The 17899-nt window shown below is 44.4% G+C and overlaps 1 protein-coding gene across 1 annotated transcript; it reads left to right on the top strand.

Annotated features, from left to right (window-relative positions):
- Positions 1 to 218: 218 nt before the first annotated feature.
- Positions 219 to 14188, top strand: LOC147219355 (myosin-7-like). Its single transcript, XM_086172635.1, has 39 exons — positions 219 to 286; positions 375 to 428; positions 1006 to 1219; positions 2250 to 2393; positions 2669 to 2825; positions 2916 to 2943; positions 3018 to 3123; positions 4593 to 4685; positions 4773 to 4836; positions 4929 to 5027; positions 5148 to 5251; positions 5357 to 5495; positions 6468 to 6586; positions 6660 to 6809; positions 6893 to 7063; positions 7129 to 7438; positions 7518 to 7597; positions 7691 to 7896; positions 8069 to 8192; positions 8273 to 8409; positions 8482 to 8737; positions 8816 to 9058; positions 9136 to 9312; positions 9399 to 9544; positions 9620 to 9710; positions 9794 to 10183; positions 10463 to 10589; positions 10675 to 10793; positions 10877 to 11073; positions 11150 to 11333; positions 11577 to 11742; positions 11829 to 11953; positions 12043 to 12351; positions 12441 to 12644; positions 12770 to 13066; positions 13350 to 13454; positions 13555 to 13650; positions 13732 to 13866; positions 14058 to 14188. The coding sequence occupies exons 3-39, from the start codon at positions 1019 to 1021 to the stop codon at positions 14076 to 14078; spliced, it is 5820 nt and encodes a 1939-aa protein (XP_086028761.1). The 5' UTR covers positions 219 to 286; positions 375 to 428; positions 1006 to 1018; the 3' UTR covers positions 14079 to 14188.
- The last annotated feature ends 3711 nt before the right edge of the window (positions 14189 to 17899 follow it).

The following is a 17899-nucleotide window of genomic DNA, read 5'->3' on the forward strand; positions in this document are numbered from 1 at the left end:
AGAGCGTCCGGGGCTCCGGTGAGTCACAGAGGAGTTATGCAGTAGAAGCTTCCTGGCACTGCTCCCGAAAAATCACATTATTTGGACGTGAAAGGTAGAGACCAACAGGAGAGAGGGCAGCCAGACATCATGAGAGCCCTGTCATAAGGGATGTGTGTGTGTGTGTGTGTGTGTGTGTGTGTGTGTGTGTGCATGTCGGGGTGGTGGCCTTGTAAGGCAGGGTTATCTAGGGTTATATATTTGATCCCTGCAGGTCTACCCGCTGCTTCCTCCTCACCTGGCATTTGTGAGTCGGCACAACTGCTAATTTTCTCCAAATATCTTTTTCCTCGGCAAAATTTCACCTCATTAACCCTTTTCTTCCTTATTTTCAGGTGGAATCACTGATTGCTACTCCAGCGTCCAAGACTCCTGACCTGAACCTGCCGGTAACGTAGCTAGCAAGGGGAGTCCAACCTGTTGTTGATCAGGGAAATGACCGTTGAATAATAATAATAATAATAATAATAATAATAATATCAAATAATAATTAAATATACATTTATAATATATTCGTTATATAATACATTGAATATATAATAATGATAATATAATATACTTATGATTCATAATTATGATGGTAATAATAATAATATCAAATAATAATTAAATATGTATAATCATATAAAATATAAAATAATTATGCTATAATATAATTATAATTCATAATAATAATAATGATAATAATATGAAATAATAATTACATATATACAATATATTCTATATAAATACATAGAATATATAATCATATAAAATATAAAATAATTATACTATAATATACCTATAATTCATAATAATAATATGAAATAATAATTACATATATACAATATATTCTATATAAATACATAAAATATATAATCATACAAAATAATTATATTATTTAATAATTATATAATAATTATAATTGATAATAATATTAATAATGATAATTCAAAGCAAAGACTAGAGACCGTTGTCTCTGCACAGAAGCGGTGCCGCTATGGGGGACGCAGAAATGGCGGTGTTCGGGGTGGCTGCCCCGTACCTGAGGAAGTCGGACAAGGAGCGCATGGAGGCCTCGACCCGTCCGTTCGACATCAAGAAGGAGTGCTTCGTCCCCGACCCCGTGGAGGAGTTTGTGAAGGGAGTCATCACGAGCAGGGATGGAGATAAGGTCACTGTGGATACAAAGAACGGGAAGGTCAGTGGACGAACGAGGAAGGAGCCGCAGGAATTAAGGATAAAACTTTTGGATCTCTATAGATAAGGCAGAAAAAAGCAGTAGGTGTCCTTTTTAAAGTTGAATTAATATTTATTAAAATAACCCCTTTCAAATACAACATGAGTAGGATTTGGAAGAATAAAAAAAAACAAGTACAGCATTCCCTTGTTTTTCACAAAAAGAACCCGTGATAGGCAGAAACCTAGAAACCTTTTTTTTTTTTACAATTACTATACAATTAAATACTTAGAGAAACTGGAAATTGCAAGAGAATTTGCACGTATGTAATGTAAATTCGGCAAGCTGTTTTACATACGTGTACATATTAAACTGCAACGTTATTGACGCACAGGTAGAGAAGAAGCGGAGTGACTTTTTAGCCAATCAGAATGCAGAACACAATGCACCATGAAAATCCGTCAAGTCGCGAAACTGCGAAAAATAAATCGCGTTCTAGCGAGGGATCACTGTAATTGTTATTCCATATTGCATGTAATATTTAGCTAAATATGAAAAAAAAAACAGTGAAAAAGTCTTACTAACGGGTAGATTTTGCCTTTTTTTTCATTTTCAGCGTAATACTGTTATTTTTTTTTTTTCTTATCTGTTTTACAAAGAAGGTTGAATTTCGGTCATTAAAACACTTATCACTTGAGCTACATTAAAATATTCCCTTAACCAGAACCCGCGAGGCAGAATACCTTCTACGTCTTACCGGACGGAGTCATTCCCACCCAGAAAAACAATTAAATCCATTTAGCGATGTGCACATTGCGACAGAGTTTGAGACCTTGTCGGGCCGCAGGCGTTAATCCGGCTGATCTCCATGTATCTGTCCTTAAGTGAGTGTGAATTCAAGTCCAAACGAGAGTCCCGCTGCCGCGTCTCCGGGCTGAGCGAGGCATCGCCGCCATCTGGCAGCGCCGATGCGTTATTATGTTACGAGATTAACGTTCAGAGAGCGACTTGAAACGCGTGACCGTTCCGACGTGGCTTTTTCCCGCCGCAGACCGTGACCGTCAAAGACTCCCAGATTCTGCAACAGAATCCGCCCAAATTCGACAAGATCGAGGACATGGCCATGCTGACCTTCCTCCACGAGCCCGCCGTGCTGTTTAACCTCAAAGAGCGTTACGCAGCTTGGATGATCTATGTGAGTGGACACACACACACACACACACACACACACCAGATAAAATATTACAAGAAACTCGACGCGTTTACATGCTTGTCGTCGATCGGCATTCGGACAAAGTCGTTTAAATCGACGCGGAAGCAAAATTGTCGATTTATCGGATCGTTTTCTCCGTTTTGACGTGAAACTTTGATATCAATCCGACTTTTCGAATTTACGGCCTCATTCCAAGGTCAGAGGAAGGACAAATATGATGAAGTTAGACCGTAACGTTGTATTTACGTGTCCCTCAGACCTACTCCGGGCTGTTCTGTGTGACGGTCAACCCCTACAAGTGGCTTCCCGTCTACAACCAGGAGGTGGTTGTCGCCTACAGAGGGAAGAAGAGGAGTGAAGCTCCTCCTCACATCTTCTCCATCTCTGACAACGCTTACCAGTACATGCTGTCGGGTGAGCGGCGCCGTATCGGATGCTCTTTTACTACATGCTAATTGAAGCGAAGCTAACGAAACTGTTTTTTTTTTTTTTTTTTAAATTTAGATCGTGAGAACCAGTCCATCCTGATCACGTACGTAGAATACTTCCAAAGCATGAAGGTCGCTGAACAAACATCTGACATCTGGCCATTATTTACAACCACAGCGGAGAATCTGGTGCAGGAAAGACGGTCAACACCAAGAGGGTCATTCAGTACTTTGCAAGTATTGCGGCTGGAGGTATTAAAAAAGACGCCGGCGCCAAAGATAAGGTAACTTAAATGCCATAAAAGGGCCGGTTAAGAATAAGAATAATAACTTTATTTATACCGAAGGAAATTGTTGTGCCAGAGTTACAAGAAAAATATAACAATAGTAGAAAATTTTATATAAAAAAAAAAAAAGGGAGAATAAGAAATACAAATAACCCTAAAGTGTCTTAAGTAACAAGTGAAAGATAAGGAGTGCACAAGAGTATGAAAAAAATATTGTACATGTAGCTATTATGAAATATTGCACCGTTTTGAACATATATACAGGTAAATTATTACAATTTACAGTAAGTGGGTGAGATTTTTGTTTTTAAGCTTTTAAGCTTTTAAGATTCCCTGCGGGTGAAGGAGGAGGAATTAAAAAGTCTGATAGCCTCGGGTGGGAAAGACCTCCTGTGGCGTTCAGTGGAGCTCCTTGGTGGCATTTTACAACCACAACCGGCACGTTTTGCTTTTTATCTGTCCTGTCAAATTATTTTCTTTGAATATTTTAAATATTTAAATATTTTTAATTAATATTGAATTGAGAAACTCCTTATTTTTTCCTTTTGTTTAATTTTAATTACATACAAAATAATGTCAGCACATTTATATGATCATGAACGATTTTAAAGTTGAAATAAAATGGCCCAAAATGTTAAATATTTAAATTGAAATCTTTCATTTGCTCATTTTTTTTTAAAAATATTTTAAATATTTAAATATTTTCCATCAATATTTAATTGAAAAACTCCTTTTTTCCTTTTGTTTAATTTTGTATGGATGATTACATACAAAATAATGTCAGTGCATTTACATGATCATGAATGATTTTAGAGATGAAATAAAATGCCCCAAAATTTTAAATATTTAAATTGAAATTTTTCATTTTGTTCAATTTCTTGGAATATTTTGAATATTTACATATTTTCAATCCATATTGAATTGAGAAACTCCTTATCTTTTTCCTTTTCTTTAATTTTAATTACATACAAAATAATGTCAGTACATTCATATGATTTTAAAGCTGAAATAAAATGCCCGAAAATGTTAAATATTCAAATTGAAATTCTGCATTTTGTTCAATTTACATGATACCTGGTTGGCCCGCGCATAAAAATTAAATAAGAAATAAAAGACTCCGATATCTATTTTTATCCTTGTTAGTCTCAGCCCACTCTACTTATTTTTATTTCTTTTCGTCATTGCTGTTGCTCCTCTGTTTCCGGTATCCTATCCTCGTTGCTGTCGTTTTGGTTGTCTATTTTCACCCTTGCCGTTTTTCTTCTTTTTTTTTTTCCCATCCTTATCCTTGATGTTGTTTTTGTTGGATGTCTTTTGCTATCATCTCTATTAATATTCATATTTATTGAAACCATAACTCCCCCTATGGGAGAATCGATAAAGCTCATCTTATCTTTTCTAACAATTCGCTGAGAATACGGTGAGACGCCATCGGGAGGCGCTAAAAATCTGGGTTTCCGTCTCAGGGCACCCTGGAGGATCAGATCATCCAGGCCAACCCGGCTCTGGAGGCCTTCGGCAACGCCAAGACCATCAGGAACGACAACTCCTCCAGATTTGTGAGCGTCTTTTTGAAGTTACTGAACGGAGAGTCCACGCTAGGCTACCTGATGCTAACCTCTCTGTTCGCACTTCAACCCTTCCAGGGTAAATTCATCCGAATTCACTTCGACACCAGAGGAAAACTGGCCTCCGCCGACATCGAAACATGTAAGTCCGAAAAACCCACCGATCTAAACAAGCATGATAGTCGAAACAACACGGTGGTAACACGCCACCCGTCTCCTCTTGGACGCTACCAGACCTTCTGGAGAAGTCGCGTGTGACCTTCCAGCTCAAGGCTGAGAGAGATTATCACATCTTCTACCAGATTCTGTCCAACAAGAAGCCTGAGATCCTGGGTGAGCGCCGTTCGCTCGGACTCCCAATAAGTCCGCCGGATAAGAAGCCCAAACAGGAGGATTAAAAACCCTGCCGCCTGTCTGATGCGTTTGACCCGGTGTCCTCGCTCTCCCCTCCAGAGATGCTGTTGATCACCAATAATCCCTACGACTACTGCTTCATCTCTCAGGGGGAAACCCAAGTGGCCTCCATCGACGATGCCGACGAGCTGATGGCGACAGATGTCAGGATCTCGCCGAGTTCCTTGTTTGACAAAGCTATGATTTAGCGTATGAGCTAATCCGTCCAGATCGTGGCGCGATAAGAATATCCGACCTTGTCTTAACAGAGCGCGTTTGACGTGTTGGGTTTTACCCAAGAGGAAAAGAATTCCGCGTACAAGCTGACCGGCGCCATCATGCACTACGGCAACATGAAGTTCAAGCAGAGGCCGCGAGAGGAGCAGGCGGAGGCTGACGGCACCGAGGGTAAAAAACACAAACATCATCACCGTCAGTTTGCGTTTTAAGGGTCACTGTTGTTGACTTTTTGGCAGCAACTCTTTTTGTTGTCACCTCGGGTTCTTTTTTTATTTTTTATTTATTTTTTATTTAGATATATTATAATATAAAAATAATAATATAAATATAGCAATTATTATTATTATTACATTTATTTATTTATTTATTTTTATTCTTTTAAATATTATTTATAATGACTGTATAAATACTTCACGGGCCAATCTTCTCTGTCTGTAATGTCATTATGACATATTTCCCGCTTTGTTTCTCTTCTGGGAAACAGCGACGCTCATTCCCTGAGTGCCAAACGCATGACGTCACATTCCAAGCAGCCACGCCGCTGATTTCAACGGGCTGCCGAATTTAAAAGAAATAAATCACATAAATCATGCATCCCAATATATTAAAAAAACAGAACAAACAAATAAATGCAGACATCTTCTGAATAACTTAGTCAGACATTTGCTGATATTGTTGTTGTCATTCGGTTGTCTATTTTTATCCTTGCTGTTGTCTTTGTCATTTTAATTCTCTCCTCTATCTATATTTATATTAATATTTATTGTTATTTTTTGCACTGCTTTGACAAGCAAAACTCTAATTAAAGTATTATCTTAGCTTATATTTCTGTATTACTATGATTCTGGGTTTATTACGTTCCTCATACATTCCTCAGTTGACTACCTTTGCTGCAGAGTCTTTGTTTACGTTACTGGAATGCTCTTATTTACTTTTGTTTGACTGTTTTTCCAACGGTACCTCCTAGAACAAATGCTCAAGCAGATCGTCAGTTACCTGCTGATTTCAAACCAAGCAGTCTGATTTCGGCTGCTGGTCCGGGGCTTTCTGGTTTCTGCTTTGCCGATCTACAAGCTTGACATTTTCTAAAAGTTTACAAATAAAGGTACCGGTAAAGTCCAAGTGGTGTTTCTTTTCCAGACGCTGACAAAGCAGCTTATCTGATGGGCCTGAACTCAGCCGACCTCATCAAGGGTCTCTGCCACCCCAGGGTCAAAGTGGGGAACGAGTGGGTCACCAAGGGACAGAATGTCGCTCAGGTGAGAAACTAGAAGAAAAATTATTCAACGAAAAGCAGAAGGCGAGGAGTCAAACGCCTCGGTGGTCTTGTAGGTGAACTACGCTGTCGGAGCTCTGTCCAAGGCCGTTTACGAAAAGATGTTCCTGTGGATGGTGGTGAGAATCAACCACTCGCTGGAGACCAAGCAGCCTCGTCAGTACTTCATTGGTGTCTTGGACATCGCCGGATTTGAGATCTTTGACGTGAGTAATGCTTTAAAAATAAAAAAAAACAAAGTGCTGGATGATGCTAAAAACACATCTGACATCTATATCCTTCGTTGCAGTTCAACACCTTCGAGCAGCTGTGCATCAACTTCACCAACGAAAAACTGCAACAGTTCTTCAACCACCACATGTTTGTGCTGGAGCAGGAAGAGTACAAGAAGGAGGGCATCGAATGGACTTTCATCGATTTCGGCATGGACCTGCAGGCCTGCATTGACCTCATTGAAAAGGTGAGCAATTTCTCTGTCCTATATGGGATCTGTACACCAGGGCTAAGTTGCCTTTGTCCTTGCAGCCCATGGGTATCATGTCCATCCTTGAAGAGGAGTGCATGTTCCCCAAAGCCAGCGACTCCACTTTTAAAGCTAAGCTCTATGACAACCACCTGGGAAAGTCGGCCAACTTCCAGAAGCCAAGAATCGTGAAAGGGAAACCAGAGGCCCACTTCGCCCTGGCTCATTACGCCGGCATTGTCGATTACAATATCGTCAACTGGCTGGTGAAGAACAAGGACCCTCTGAATGAGACGGTTGTCGCGCTCTACCAGAAGTCCAATCTCAAGCTGTTGGCTCTTTTATTCGCAAACTACGCTGGAGCTGACTCAGGTACTGCCGTGACACTGACTCAGGTGGATGCTATAGTCTACTTCTAAAACGAGGCGATGACATAATTTGTCTTGAACAGCCATGGCTGAAGCTGCTGAAGGCAAAAAAGAGAAGAAGAGGAAGGGATCATCCTTTCAAACTGTGTCTGCCCTTCACAGGGTACCTCATCCTTTTTGTCCTCAAATGTGATATTTCAAATAGAACTACAGGAACCAGTAGCATCTATTCATGATTACTTTTTCCACACTGAAGGAGAATCTCAACAAGCTGATGACCAACTTGAGGTCTACTCACCCTCACTTCGTACGCTGCATCATCCCCAACGAGACCAAGACTCCCGGGGCCATGGAGAACCCTCTGGTGATGCACCAGCTGCGCTGTAACGGTGTGCTGGAGGGCATCAGGATCTGCAGGAAGGGCTTCCCCAACAGGATCCTCTACGGAGATTTCAAACAGAGGTACAACCGAAGCGCCGTGTAACTAGAAACTAGTTTGGTCATATGACTTGAACAAGTTTTGAAGACTGCCCAAAAAGCTTTCTGCCGACACTGCCTCCCCAAGAAAGACATTGTGTTATTGTGAACGAGGAAATTGATTTGCCTTGACTTGATACGATGGTTGATGCTGCAGGTATCGCATCTTGAATCCCTCTGCCATCCCAGAGGGACAGTTCATTGACAGCAGGAAGGGAGCTGAGAAACTCCTCGGGTCTCTGGACATCGATCACAACCAGTACAAGTTTGGACACACCAAGGTGCTGCATGGCAAAGCTCTTTAAAGAGTGAAGTGAATGAAAACAAGCAGCAACCGCAAAGCCTCTGCTTTGGTTTTCAGGTGTTCTTCAAAGCTGGGTTACTGGGACTGCTGGAGGAAATGAGAGATGAACGTCTCTCCAAAATCATCACCGCGATTCAAGCCAGGTCTCGGGGTCTTCTGTCTCGCATTGAGTATCAGAAGATGGTAGAACGCAGGTATTCATTTACGGATAAAAAAATTGGGCATTCAGGGAATGGATTTGAATTAAATGCCACAAACTCTTACAGGGATGCCCTTCTGGTGATCCAATGGAACATCCGTTCATTCATGGGGGTCAAGAATTGGCCCTGGATGAAGCTCTTCTTCAAGATCAAACCCCTGCTCAGATCCGCTGAAGCAGAGAAGGAAATGGCCAACATGAAGGAAGAATTCCTGAAGCTGAAAGAGGCCTACGCAAAGTCTGAGGCTCGAAGGAAGGAACTGGAGGAGAAGATGGTTTCTCTTCTCCAAGAGAAGAATGACCTGCAGCTCCAAGTTCAAGCTGTGAGAAACTATTCCAAAGAAGACGTTTTCCATGCACGTCTCGATGAGGACCTGCTAATGATATAACTTGTCCGACAGGAGCAAGACAATCTGTGCGATGCTGAAGAAAGATGCGAGGGACTGATCAAGAACAAAATCCAACTGGAGGCCAAAGCCAAAGAGCTGACAGAGAGACTGGAGGATGAGGAGGAGATGAACGCTGAACTCACCGCCAAGAAGAGGAAACTGGAGGATGAGTGTTCTGAGTTAAAGAAGGACATCGATGACTTGGAGTTAACTCTGGCCAAAGTGGAAAAGGAGAAGCACGCCACTGAGAACAAGGTAAGACATGGATAAAAATACTGTGTCCAAAATAGCGAGCATATAAGTCTGTGATGCAAAACACTTTCTGGTAAAAGGTGAAGAACCTGGTCGAGGAAATGGCTGCTCAGGACGAGATCATCGCCAAGCTGACCAAGGAAAAGAAAGCCTTGCAGGAAGCTCATCAGCAAACGCTGGACGACCTGCAGAGCGAAGAAGACAAAGTCAACTCTCTGACCAAGGCCAAGACCAAGCTGGAGCAGCAAGTGGACGACGTAGGAAACTTGCAAGATAACTTTGGAATCCACTGTTAATGTTGACAAAACACAGATCCGCTGATGTCATTGTTGCGTTCAAACAGCTTGAAGGGTCTCTTGAGCAAGAGAAGAAGGTGCGAATGGATCTGGAGAGGGCCAAGAGGAAGCTGGAGGGAGACTTAAAGTTGACCCAGGAGACTGTCATGGATCTGGAGAACGACAAACAACAGTTGGAGGAGCACTTGAAAAAGTACGCATTCAAAGCGAAACTGTTTGATCAGCAAAAGTTTTCTCACATTACTTTCCACAACTAACTCGTGTGCAGGAAGGACTTTGAAATCAGCCAGTTGAACGGTAAAATTGAAGATGAGCAAGCCATCATCATTCAACTTCAGAAGAAGCTGAAAGAACTGCAGGTACAAAGAAAACAATGACAGTTGAGACGTACCAGTTCAATGTTGATAACTCTAATTCTTTGGACGTGGCCCTTTGGGACTAGGCTCGTGTCGAGGAGCTGGAGGAAGAGCTGGAGGCAGAGCGAGCTGCCCGAGCCAAGGTGGAGAAGCAAAGGGCGGACTTGGCCAGAGAGCTGGAGGAGATCAGCGAGAGGCTGGAGGAGGCCGGCGGAGCCACGTCCGCCCAGATCGAGATGAACAAGAAGAGGGAGGCCGAGTTCCAGAAGCTCCGCAGAGACCTGGAAGAGGCCACTCTGCAGCACGAAGCAACGGCAGCGACGCTGAGGAAGAAACAAGCGGACAGCGTCGCCGACCTGGGCGAGCAGATCGACAACCTGCAGAGAGTCAAGCAGAAACTGGAGAAGGAGAAGAGCGAGCTCAGGCTGGAGCTGGATGATGTGGTCTCCAACATGGAACAGATAGTCAAATCTAAGGTACGTCAACCCAAGACTGAATGGAAGTCAACTCGGTTGGAACCGGTTGACAAACTGCTGAATTAATGATAAATTTAAAGGCTGTGAACTTATCGTTGTGGACATCGTTCTCTCTGGAGTAAGCTTTCCCAGGTCCACTAATCCTCCATTAGAGTTCTTAGACAGGAACAACGCCGTTTAAAACCCGTAGCCTTTAAGAGTTGTGAGGACTCATATGTGAGGACTCGCTTTAGATGTTCTTTGACCAATGGGTAGCCACTGAAGAAATGTACTTTATAGACTTATCTGGAGAAGACCTGCAGAACTCTGGAGGATCAAATGAACGAGTACAGAACCAAATGTGAGGAAAATCAAAGATGCCTCAATGACTTCACCACTCAGAAAGCAAAGCTTCAGGCGGAGAATGGTCAGTGCCGTGAGCTCCTCATTTGAAATAACAGTGAACTTAGTGAAATGCAATATTGTTCAAAAACCCGTTCTCCTAATTCTAGATGAGTTTTCAAGACAGATGGAGGAGAAAGAATCTCTGATTTCCCAGCTGACCAGAGGGAAGAACTCATACAACCAGCAACTTGAAGATCTGAAACGACAACTCGAGGAGGAAATAAAGGCAAGACAAGTCCTAAGTAAGTTTCTGGTCGTGTCTCATAAGCAAAGAAATAACGATGTTATTCTTGGCCTGATATCAATTAGGCCAAGAATGCATTAGCCCACGCCGTGCAGTCTGCTCGCCACGACTGCGACCTGCTCAGGGAGCAGTACGAGGAGGAGCAGGAGGCCAAGTGTGAACTTCAGCGCGGCATGTCCAAGGCCAACTCTGAGGTGGCTCAGTGGAGAACCAAGTATGAAACTGACGCCATCCAGAGAACCGAGGAACTGGAGGAGGCCAAGTAAGTCAACTGAACCTCCAGCACAAAGAACTGATCCAGTGCACCAAATGACCGAACCATTTCCATCGTGATGCAGAAAGAAGCTGGCTCAGCGTCTGCAGGAGGCCGAGGAGGCCGTAGAAGCGGTCAACGCTAAATGCTCCTCCCTGGAGAAGACCAAACACAGACTGCAGAATGAGATCGAAGATCTCATGGTGGATGTGGAGAGGTCTAACGCCGCTGCTGCCGCCCTGGACAAGAAGCAAAGAAACTTTGACAAGGTACACCGCTGGTTATCACTTATTTCATGTCCACATTGTCACACAGAAAACCTCATTGGCTAAATGAAGTGTATAATTGCATTCAGACGAAGGTCAGGAGGTTGTGTGACTGACTGATCCAGGGGCTACCAAGCTTGTGGTCCGTTATCTAGAGATGGTTCAGTGCGTGTAGTCTACGTTCATAAACCCCATCCAAACTGTATTTTCCATGAAAACAAATAACGGTTGCATCCAAACATTCAGATCTTGTCCGAGTGGAAGCAGAAATATGAGGAGAGCCAGTGCGAGCTGGAGAGCTCTCAGAAGGAGGCCAGGGGTCTGAGCACAGAGCTCTTCAAACTGAAGAACTCTTATGAAGAATCTCTGGACCATCTGGAGACCATGAAGAGAGAGAACAAGAACTTACAGGGTAATGTTCTAATCCAAGTGACACTTGGAAACTATGGTGCCCTTGATAATTGACCAATTGTATTGCAAACATGCCCCCAAAAACAGAGGAAATCTCTGACCTCACTGAGCAACTTAGTGAGACCGGGAAAACTGTTCACGAGCTGGAGAAGGTTCGTAAGCAGCTGGAGCAGGAGAAAAGTGAGATTCAGTCCGCTCTTGAGGAGGCTGAGGTAGGACATACTCTCTGTAAATGTGTGGACGATGTTTCATCCAACCGGATGTGATAAACCGTGCTTAACTTGAATGTTGATAATGGTAGGCTACCCTGGAGCACGAGGAGGGGAAGATCCTCAGAGCCCAGCTCGAGTTCAACCAGATCAAGGCTGAGATTGAGCGCAAGCTGGCGGAGAAGGACGAGGAGATGGAGCAGAGCAAGAGGAACCTGCAGAGGACGGTGGACACCCTGCAGAGCTCTCTTGAAGCGGAGTGCCGCAGCAGGAACGAGGCCCTCCGTCTGAAGAAGAAGATGGAGGGGGACCTCAATGAGATGGAGATCCAGCTGAGCCAGGCTAACAGGCAGGCAGCAGAAGCCCAGAAGCAGCTGAAATCTGTTCACGCACATCTGAAGGTAAACCAGAAGAAGACAAACTCCCCTTCTTCACGCCTTCAAGCTGAGTGAGTGCAGAACTGATGCAAATGATCCGCTCCCGTTTAAAGGATTGTCAGCTTCAGCTGGACGAGTCCGTCCGGGCCAACGATGATCTCAAAGAGAACATCGCCATCGTCGAGAGACGCAACAACCTGCTTCAGGCCGAACTGGAGGAGCTGAGGACTGCTCTGGAGCAAACGGACAGGAGCCGCAAGCTGGCCGAACAAGAGCTGCTGGACGTTAGCGAGAGGGTGCAGCTGCTGCACTCACAGGTGAGCTTTGCTTGTCCATCACAACAAGATGACATATGACCAAAGGGATTTCTTGAATTTTGGAATGAAATCAACACCTGCGGTGGCACTCCTTTACTCAAATATTGTCTTTTGAAAATATCTAGAACACTGGTCTGATCAACCAGAAGAAGAAGCTGGAGGCTGACGCGTCCCAGCTTCAGAATGAAGTGGAAGATGCCGTCCAGGAGTGCAGGAATGCCGAGGAGAAGGCCAAGAAGGCCATTACCGACGCCGCCATGATGGCAGAGGAGCTGAAGAAAGAGCAGGACACCAGCGCTCACCTGGAGCGCATGAAGAAGAACATGGAGCAAACCATCAAAGACCTGCAGCACCGCCTGGATGAAGCTGAGCAGATCGCCATGAAGGGGGGGAAGAAGCAGATCCAGAAGCTGGAGGCCAGGGTGAGTAACTCCATCACATTTCTCCAGTCCCCTTCCTCTGGCAGTCCAAAAACATCATTCAAAGTTCATGTGAGCCCTTGAGTCCCAGCATCTTCTTGCTTACAGGATAGATGGAACAGACAATAAATCAAAGAATTTAAATTTCAACATGCCTCAATGGAAAGTGCTTGACAAATAAACTCATTTGTATCAATACTATAACCATTATCTGTGTGATGTTGTGGAGTGACATGATGCAAACAACTCCTCAAAAGATACTAGAAGGTACTTTCACTCTCACCAGGTGAGGGAGCTGGAGAACGAGGTGGAAATGGAGCAGAAGAAAAGCAGCGAAGCTATCAAGGGTGTTCGTAAATACGAGCGCCGCATCAAGGAGCTCACCTATCAGGTTTGTGACTCGTACCCTGCTGCTCTGTGGGACCTGTCCTTATTTACCTAAGAGCTAACCACACGAGCGGTTTAAACTTTCAAAAATCGTATTTCCACAGACCGAGGAGGACCGTAAGAACATCGCTCGGCTCCAAGACCTGGTCGACAAACTGCAGCTGAAAGTGAAATCCTACAAGAGATCATCTGAGGAGGCTGTACGTGCGGAAACATCCTGAGATTTTCCGCCGGTGGTTTCCAAAAGTTAAGCAGTATCTCTATCCGTTTGACCTGAACAGGAGGAGCAGGCCAACGTGCACCTGGGCAAGTTCCGCAAGCTGCAGCACGAGCTGGACGAAGCCGAGGAGCGCGCCGACATAGCCGAGTCTCAGGTCAACAAGCTTCGCGCCAAGAGCCGCGACGCATCCTCCAAGGTTTGACGCATGAAGCCTTCCGGGCAATCTTTTTCTTTGCTCCATTTAATTTGTACGCTGCTGAAGCTGTTTCACCATCCCAGAAAAAGTCTAACGATGAAAATGTTGCAAAAGGAATACTAATCAACAGTATATAAACGCTGTTTCTGTTCTTCTTCTTCTTTTTTTGGGGGTTCCGCTGGCTGCAACAGAAAGGGTATGATGAGGAGTGAAGTTTTGGAGTCCGCAGAAAAGCTTTTGCCTGCTGTGTGAAGTAGACCCCCCCCCCCCATGTCACCATTCACTACCTGTAGAGCTTAATAAAATCTTATCTGGCTTCGCACATCAGTGTAGTCTTCTTTGTTTGGAATGAATAACCTTTTTTTGCGTTTTTATGTTATCTAAGGAAAGGTCAAAGGTTGATTTTGTACCTCTTGTACAAAGTGAGAGGTTTTGATTCGCCTACGAGCTTTTAAACGATAGCTAGCAAACCTTTCTGCTCTCCATTAGCCACCTTGTTTGCCTGGTATCAGACTCCTCCTCAGGGGGAGGGGGAGATGACTTTCCTGTTAGCGAGCATACATGTCTGGACCTCACAACAACAAAAAAAAAATCAAGGTTAATTGTTGCGCTCTCTTGGACTGTAAAACATGCGCTGTCGAAAATCTATGTCAGAAATTTACAGTGGAAGCCATGTGGCAGCTCATTAAATTCGGCGTTCCTTTCAGTTGTTGAGTTGATTGGGTAATTGTATCCGCTTTTCCCCAGGTTTATGGTGGAAATACAATTTCTAAAACAAGGTTGGCCGAGGTTTCACGATTCGACACCGATCGCAAATGTCCAACTCGCTGTGGTGTTCAGACTCCAGGTCTGGACCCGGGGCATTTTACGACAGAATACCGGAGATGTCTGAAAGCAAGCCGCACTGCAGGGAACTGTAGGTATCAGGTTTGATTCTGCAACATCGGTTCTTGTAAATTTTCCAATTTGGAAGGAGCAGGAGAATACTGCTGACATCAAGGCATGAAGGAAAATCCCAAAACAAAGGCTTAAAATAGAGTTAAAGAAATCCAGAGCGCCAAACACTCAAGGTCAACAACCGCTCTTAGGCGTCCCATAATACCAGGCGTAATCACTCGCAGCTGGTCCCCGAATCCCCGCTCAAGCTGGCCGCTTCTCCAAATGGAAAACAGAATATTTCCAGGAAACAAAATTCCCAATATGAAGTTCATTATGTAGCAATAAATCCACAGAACAGCTAGTTGCTCTGAAATGCCTTTCCTTATTTGATAGTACAAGAATGTAAGTATAGGTATGGGAAGTGGAACGTCATTGTGTTTGAGTCAAAATTATATAAAATCAAAAATATTTGTGAGATTTGGTAGCAACACTAAATGTACCGTAACTTCCGGACTATTGAGCGCGGCTAAATATGAGGTGCACCGACGACCTGACCGCTATCTTGTTCTTCCTCCTGCGCACTAAAACCATTTGAGTCGTCTTCTTCGGAATTAACAGCCTCAGAATTTCATCGGTCCGATGTGACGAGGCTAAATGTTTTGGCGACGTGAAGCTCGTTAGCACCAAAACTTCATACATTTTCAGCGTCGCTGTTTTAGCCGCAGTGTTCAAAACGTGTGGAACCCTCGGTTTCGGTTGCAGTTGATGCAGCTAAAAGATGCTAAGGCGCAGGAGGAGGAGGAGGTTACCATGGTGATAGCAGGTGCTACTTCCTGTTCAGGATTATCAGCGTAGATCCACCGCACTAATCAAACAGTTTGATTAGCCAGCTAGCGCCGCGTGAAATGTAATCGTTGTCGATAATCTCATCAACTTACTCAAAGAATTAACGCCAATGCCGAAAAAAATAAATCAAACAGCAGCAGCTGTAGCTCTGACTCCCACCATGGGTGAATAAATAAGAGAAGAGCACCATCTAGAGAGGGCAAGAAAACTAGAAAACTTGCCGGTGGATGCAAAGACGTGATTAAGACGTGATTAAGCAGCATCTTAAACACATTTGAGCGTAAATAAGCTGCGACATAACACAGCCTTTCAATCCCGTCTCCCTTAACGGGAACTTTGACCTGTGAGGTCGACGTTATCTTCCCCGGGTCTTTAGCGGGCGCATGGAATCTCTCACTTCCATTTGGCACCCTGACGCCGGCTGTCAGTAAAAGAGGGAACGGGGGGAAGTTATCAGAATGGAAATAATCTCGCCACTTGTCAGCAGCTGCTGACCCTCCTTTTATCTCTTGACCCTTGAAGGGGCCGTGACCATTGGTGCACCGCAGCCGAGGGCCTTACAGAAGGTCCCAGATTCTCCGAAGAGTTGGAAATCTAATTGAAAGCGATAGTCTACGCCTTCGCTGTAAGAAAAGTCGCGATGTCTCCGGTATATCGATGCGGCGGTCCTCCGAGCAGGGAACTCCCGCTCCCCCGTTGGCCGCTCTTCTCAATCATTGCAAGGTTTTCGGCAGGAATTTCACACCGTTATCTTTGTCCTGAAAGACACGACGCCGTGTCAAAAGAAGCGAGGGGGCAGCTTTCGCTAGCTGAGAAAGCCGCCCCGCCGACCTTGGCATCACATTGGAGCGCGTCGCGCTGGCAAGGCCCTCTAATACGTGTCATCGTTACTGCCTTGCAGTGAATCTCAAGCATGTCACCTGCGAGGGACCTCTGTCTGTGTAGCCTCACACTTGTCGCCTGGATAATCTCGCAGGCTAATGTTCTTTATTTAGCCACGGCCCTCTCAGACGTGGCCGCTCTGTGAAAACGAAACTCAAAATGTTAGTGTTGCCACTTAAGCCCTCGGGGTAATGGAGACCCATTGGTCGCATAACTTCTTTCAAATGTCTCCCCTGATATTTTCAGAATTTCCCTTTGTGTTTAGACAACAAGAGCACGTTTACAAGGGATTATCCAGATTGCGGGAGGAGAAAGAAGCCTCCATTTATTCTAGAGCCACATTTTTGGACAGGATACTCGTTCTGCCACCCAAACTGAGCTCAAACTCGGTTAGGACCAGCTGGCCTCCTTCCCGTCCATTCCTGCTGGGCTTGCTAAAAGACGAAGCGATCGACCGAACATTGCTCGGGAGGGGAGGGTTCACTGTGACGAAGCTTCTGTTAAACTGGGAGTGTCAAATGGCCGCTGGGGCTTTTTGTAAATCCAAAATAATCTGAACAACACGGGCGGTGTGTTTGGTTTAAACAATGAACAAAAGCATACTCGTGTCTTCGGGCTTTGGACACCATCTGCATGCAGCATGTCTCCTCCTTACGTTGACTGATTAGTTTCAGGTCTGCAGGACGAATGTAAACAGATGTCCGGGGGAGTGTTGGAATTAAAAAAGATGAAATCAGCAGATGCGGTCGGGCCGTTTCAGTGTTCGGCAACAACCAGCTGCACCGGACAATTGAATGACCCACAGATTATGACATGTTAGTCAACCGTCCATATTGACAATAAGGTTTTGGCAAAAGCAGATTTGCTGCAAAAACAGATCCCCTTCAGTTTCCATCAGTATCTAAATCGAGGGGTCGACGTTTGACATCCTGCCATTGACGTCACAATCGTCTCGCGACCAAATGTCAGCGTCTAAACTCCGGTGCCCGACTTGTGCCTCGGGTTTTGTCTATTTTCGGTATGCCGCCTGACATGTTAGGCAAAACTAGTTTTGTACTATTTTCACTATTTTCTCAGCTCAGAGACAGCAGCAAAACATATGTTCGTAGGATTTATCTGATATCAGTGGATACAAATCCATTGTCACTTGAAAAATACCTCTGACTGCAGAATGAAATCAATTGTTTTGGTCACTAACAAAGAGCAAGAGCATAGAGCAGGACTTCTCATCATGACACCCGAACCCAGACCAACCCTTTAGATCACCATTCGCGCGTTTTTCGGCGATGCTGACGCTCAAGTTTAATACGGCAGGCATTGTTCCTGTAACAGAAGCTCTCTTAAGGGATGAAGAGAAAGGAATTCCTCCCGGTGTCTATTTAGAGTTTGAGCCTTGTGTCCCCCCGGCTGCTTGAGGATACCTATG

This window comes from Fistularia commersonii, chromosome 25, assembly GCF_037954325.1.
Source record: "Fistularia commersonii isolate RoL2024-O1a breed Wild chromosome 25, RoL_Fcom_v1.0, whole genome shotgun sequence".
NCBI classification, from domain to species: Eukaryota; Metazoa; Chordata; class Actinopteri; order Syngnathiformes; family Fistulariidae; genus Fistularia; species Fistularia commersonii.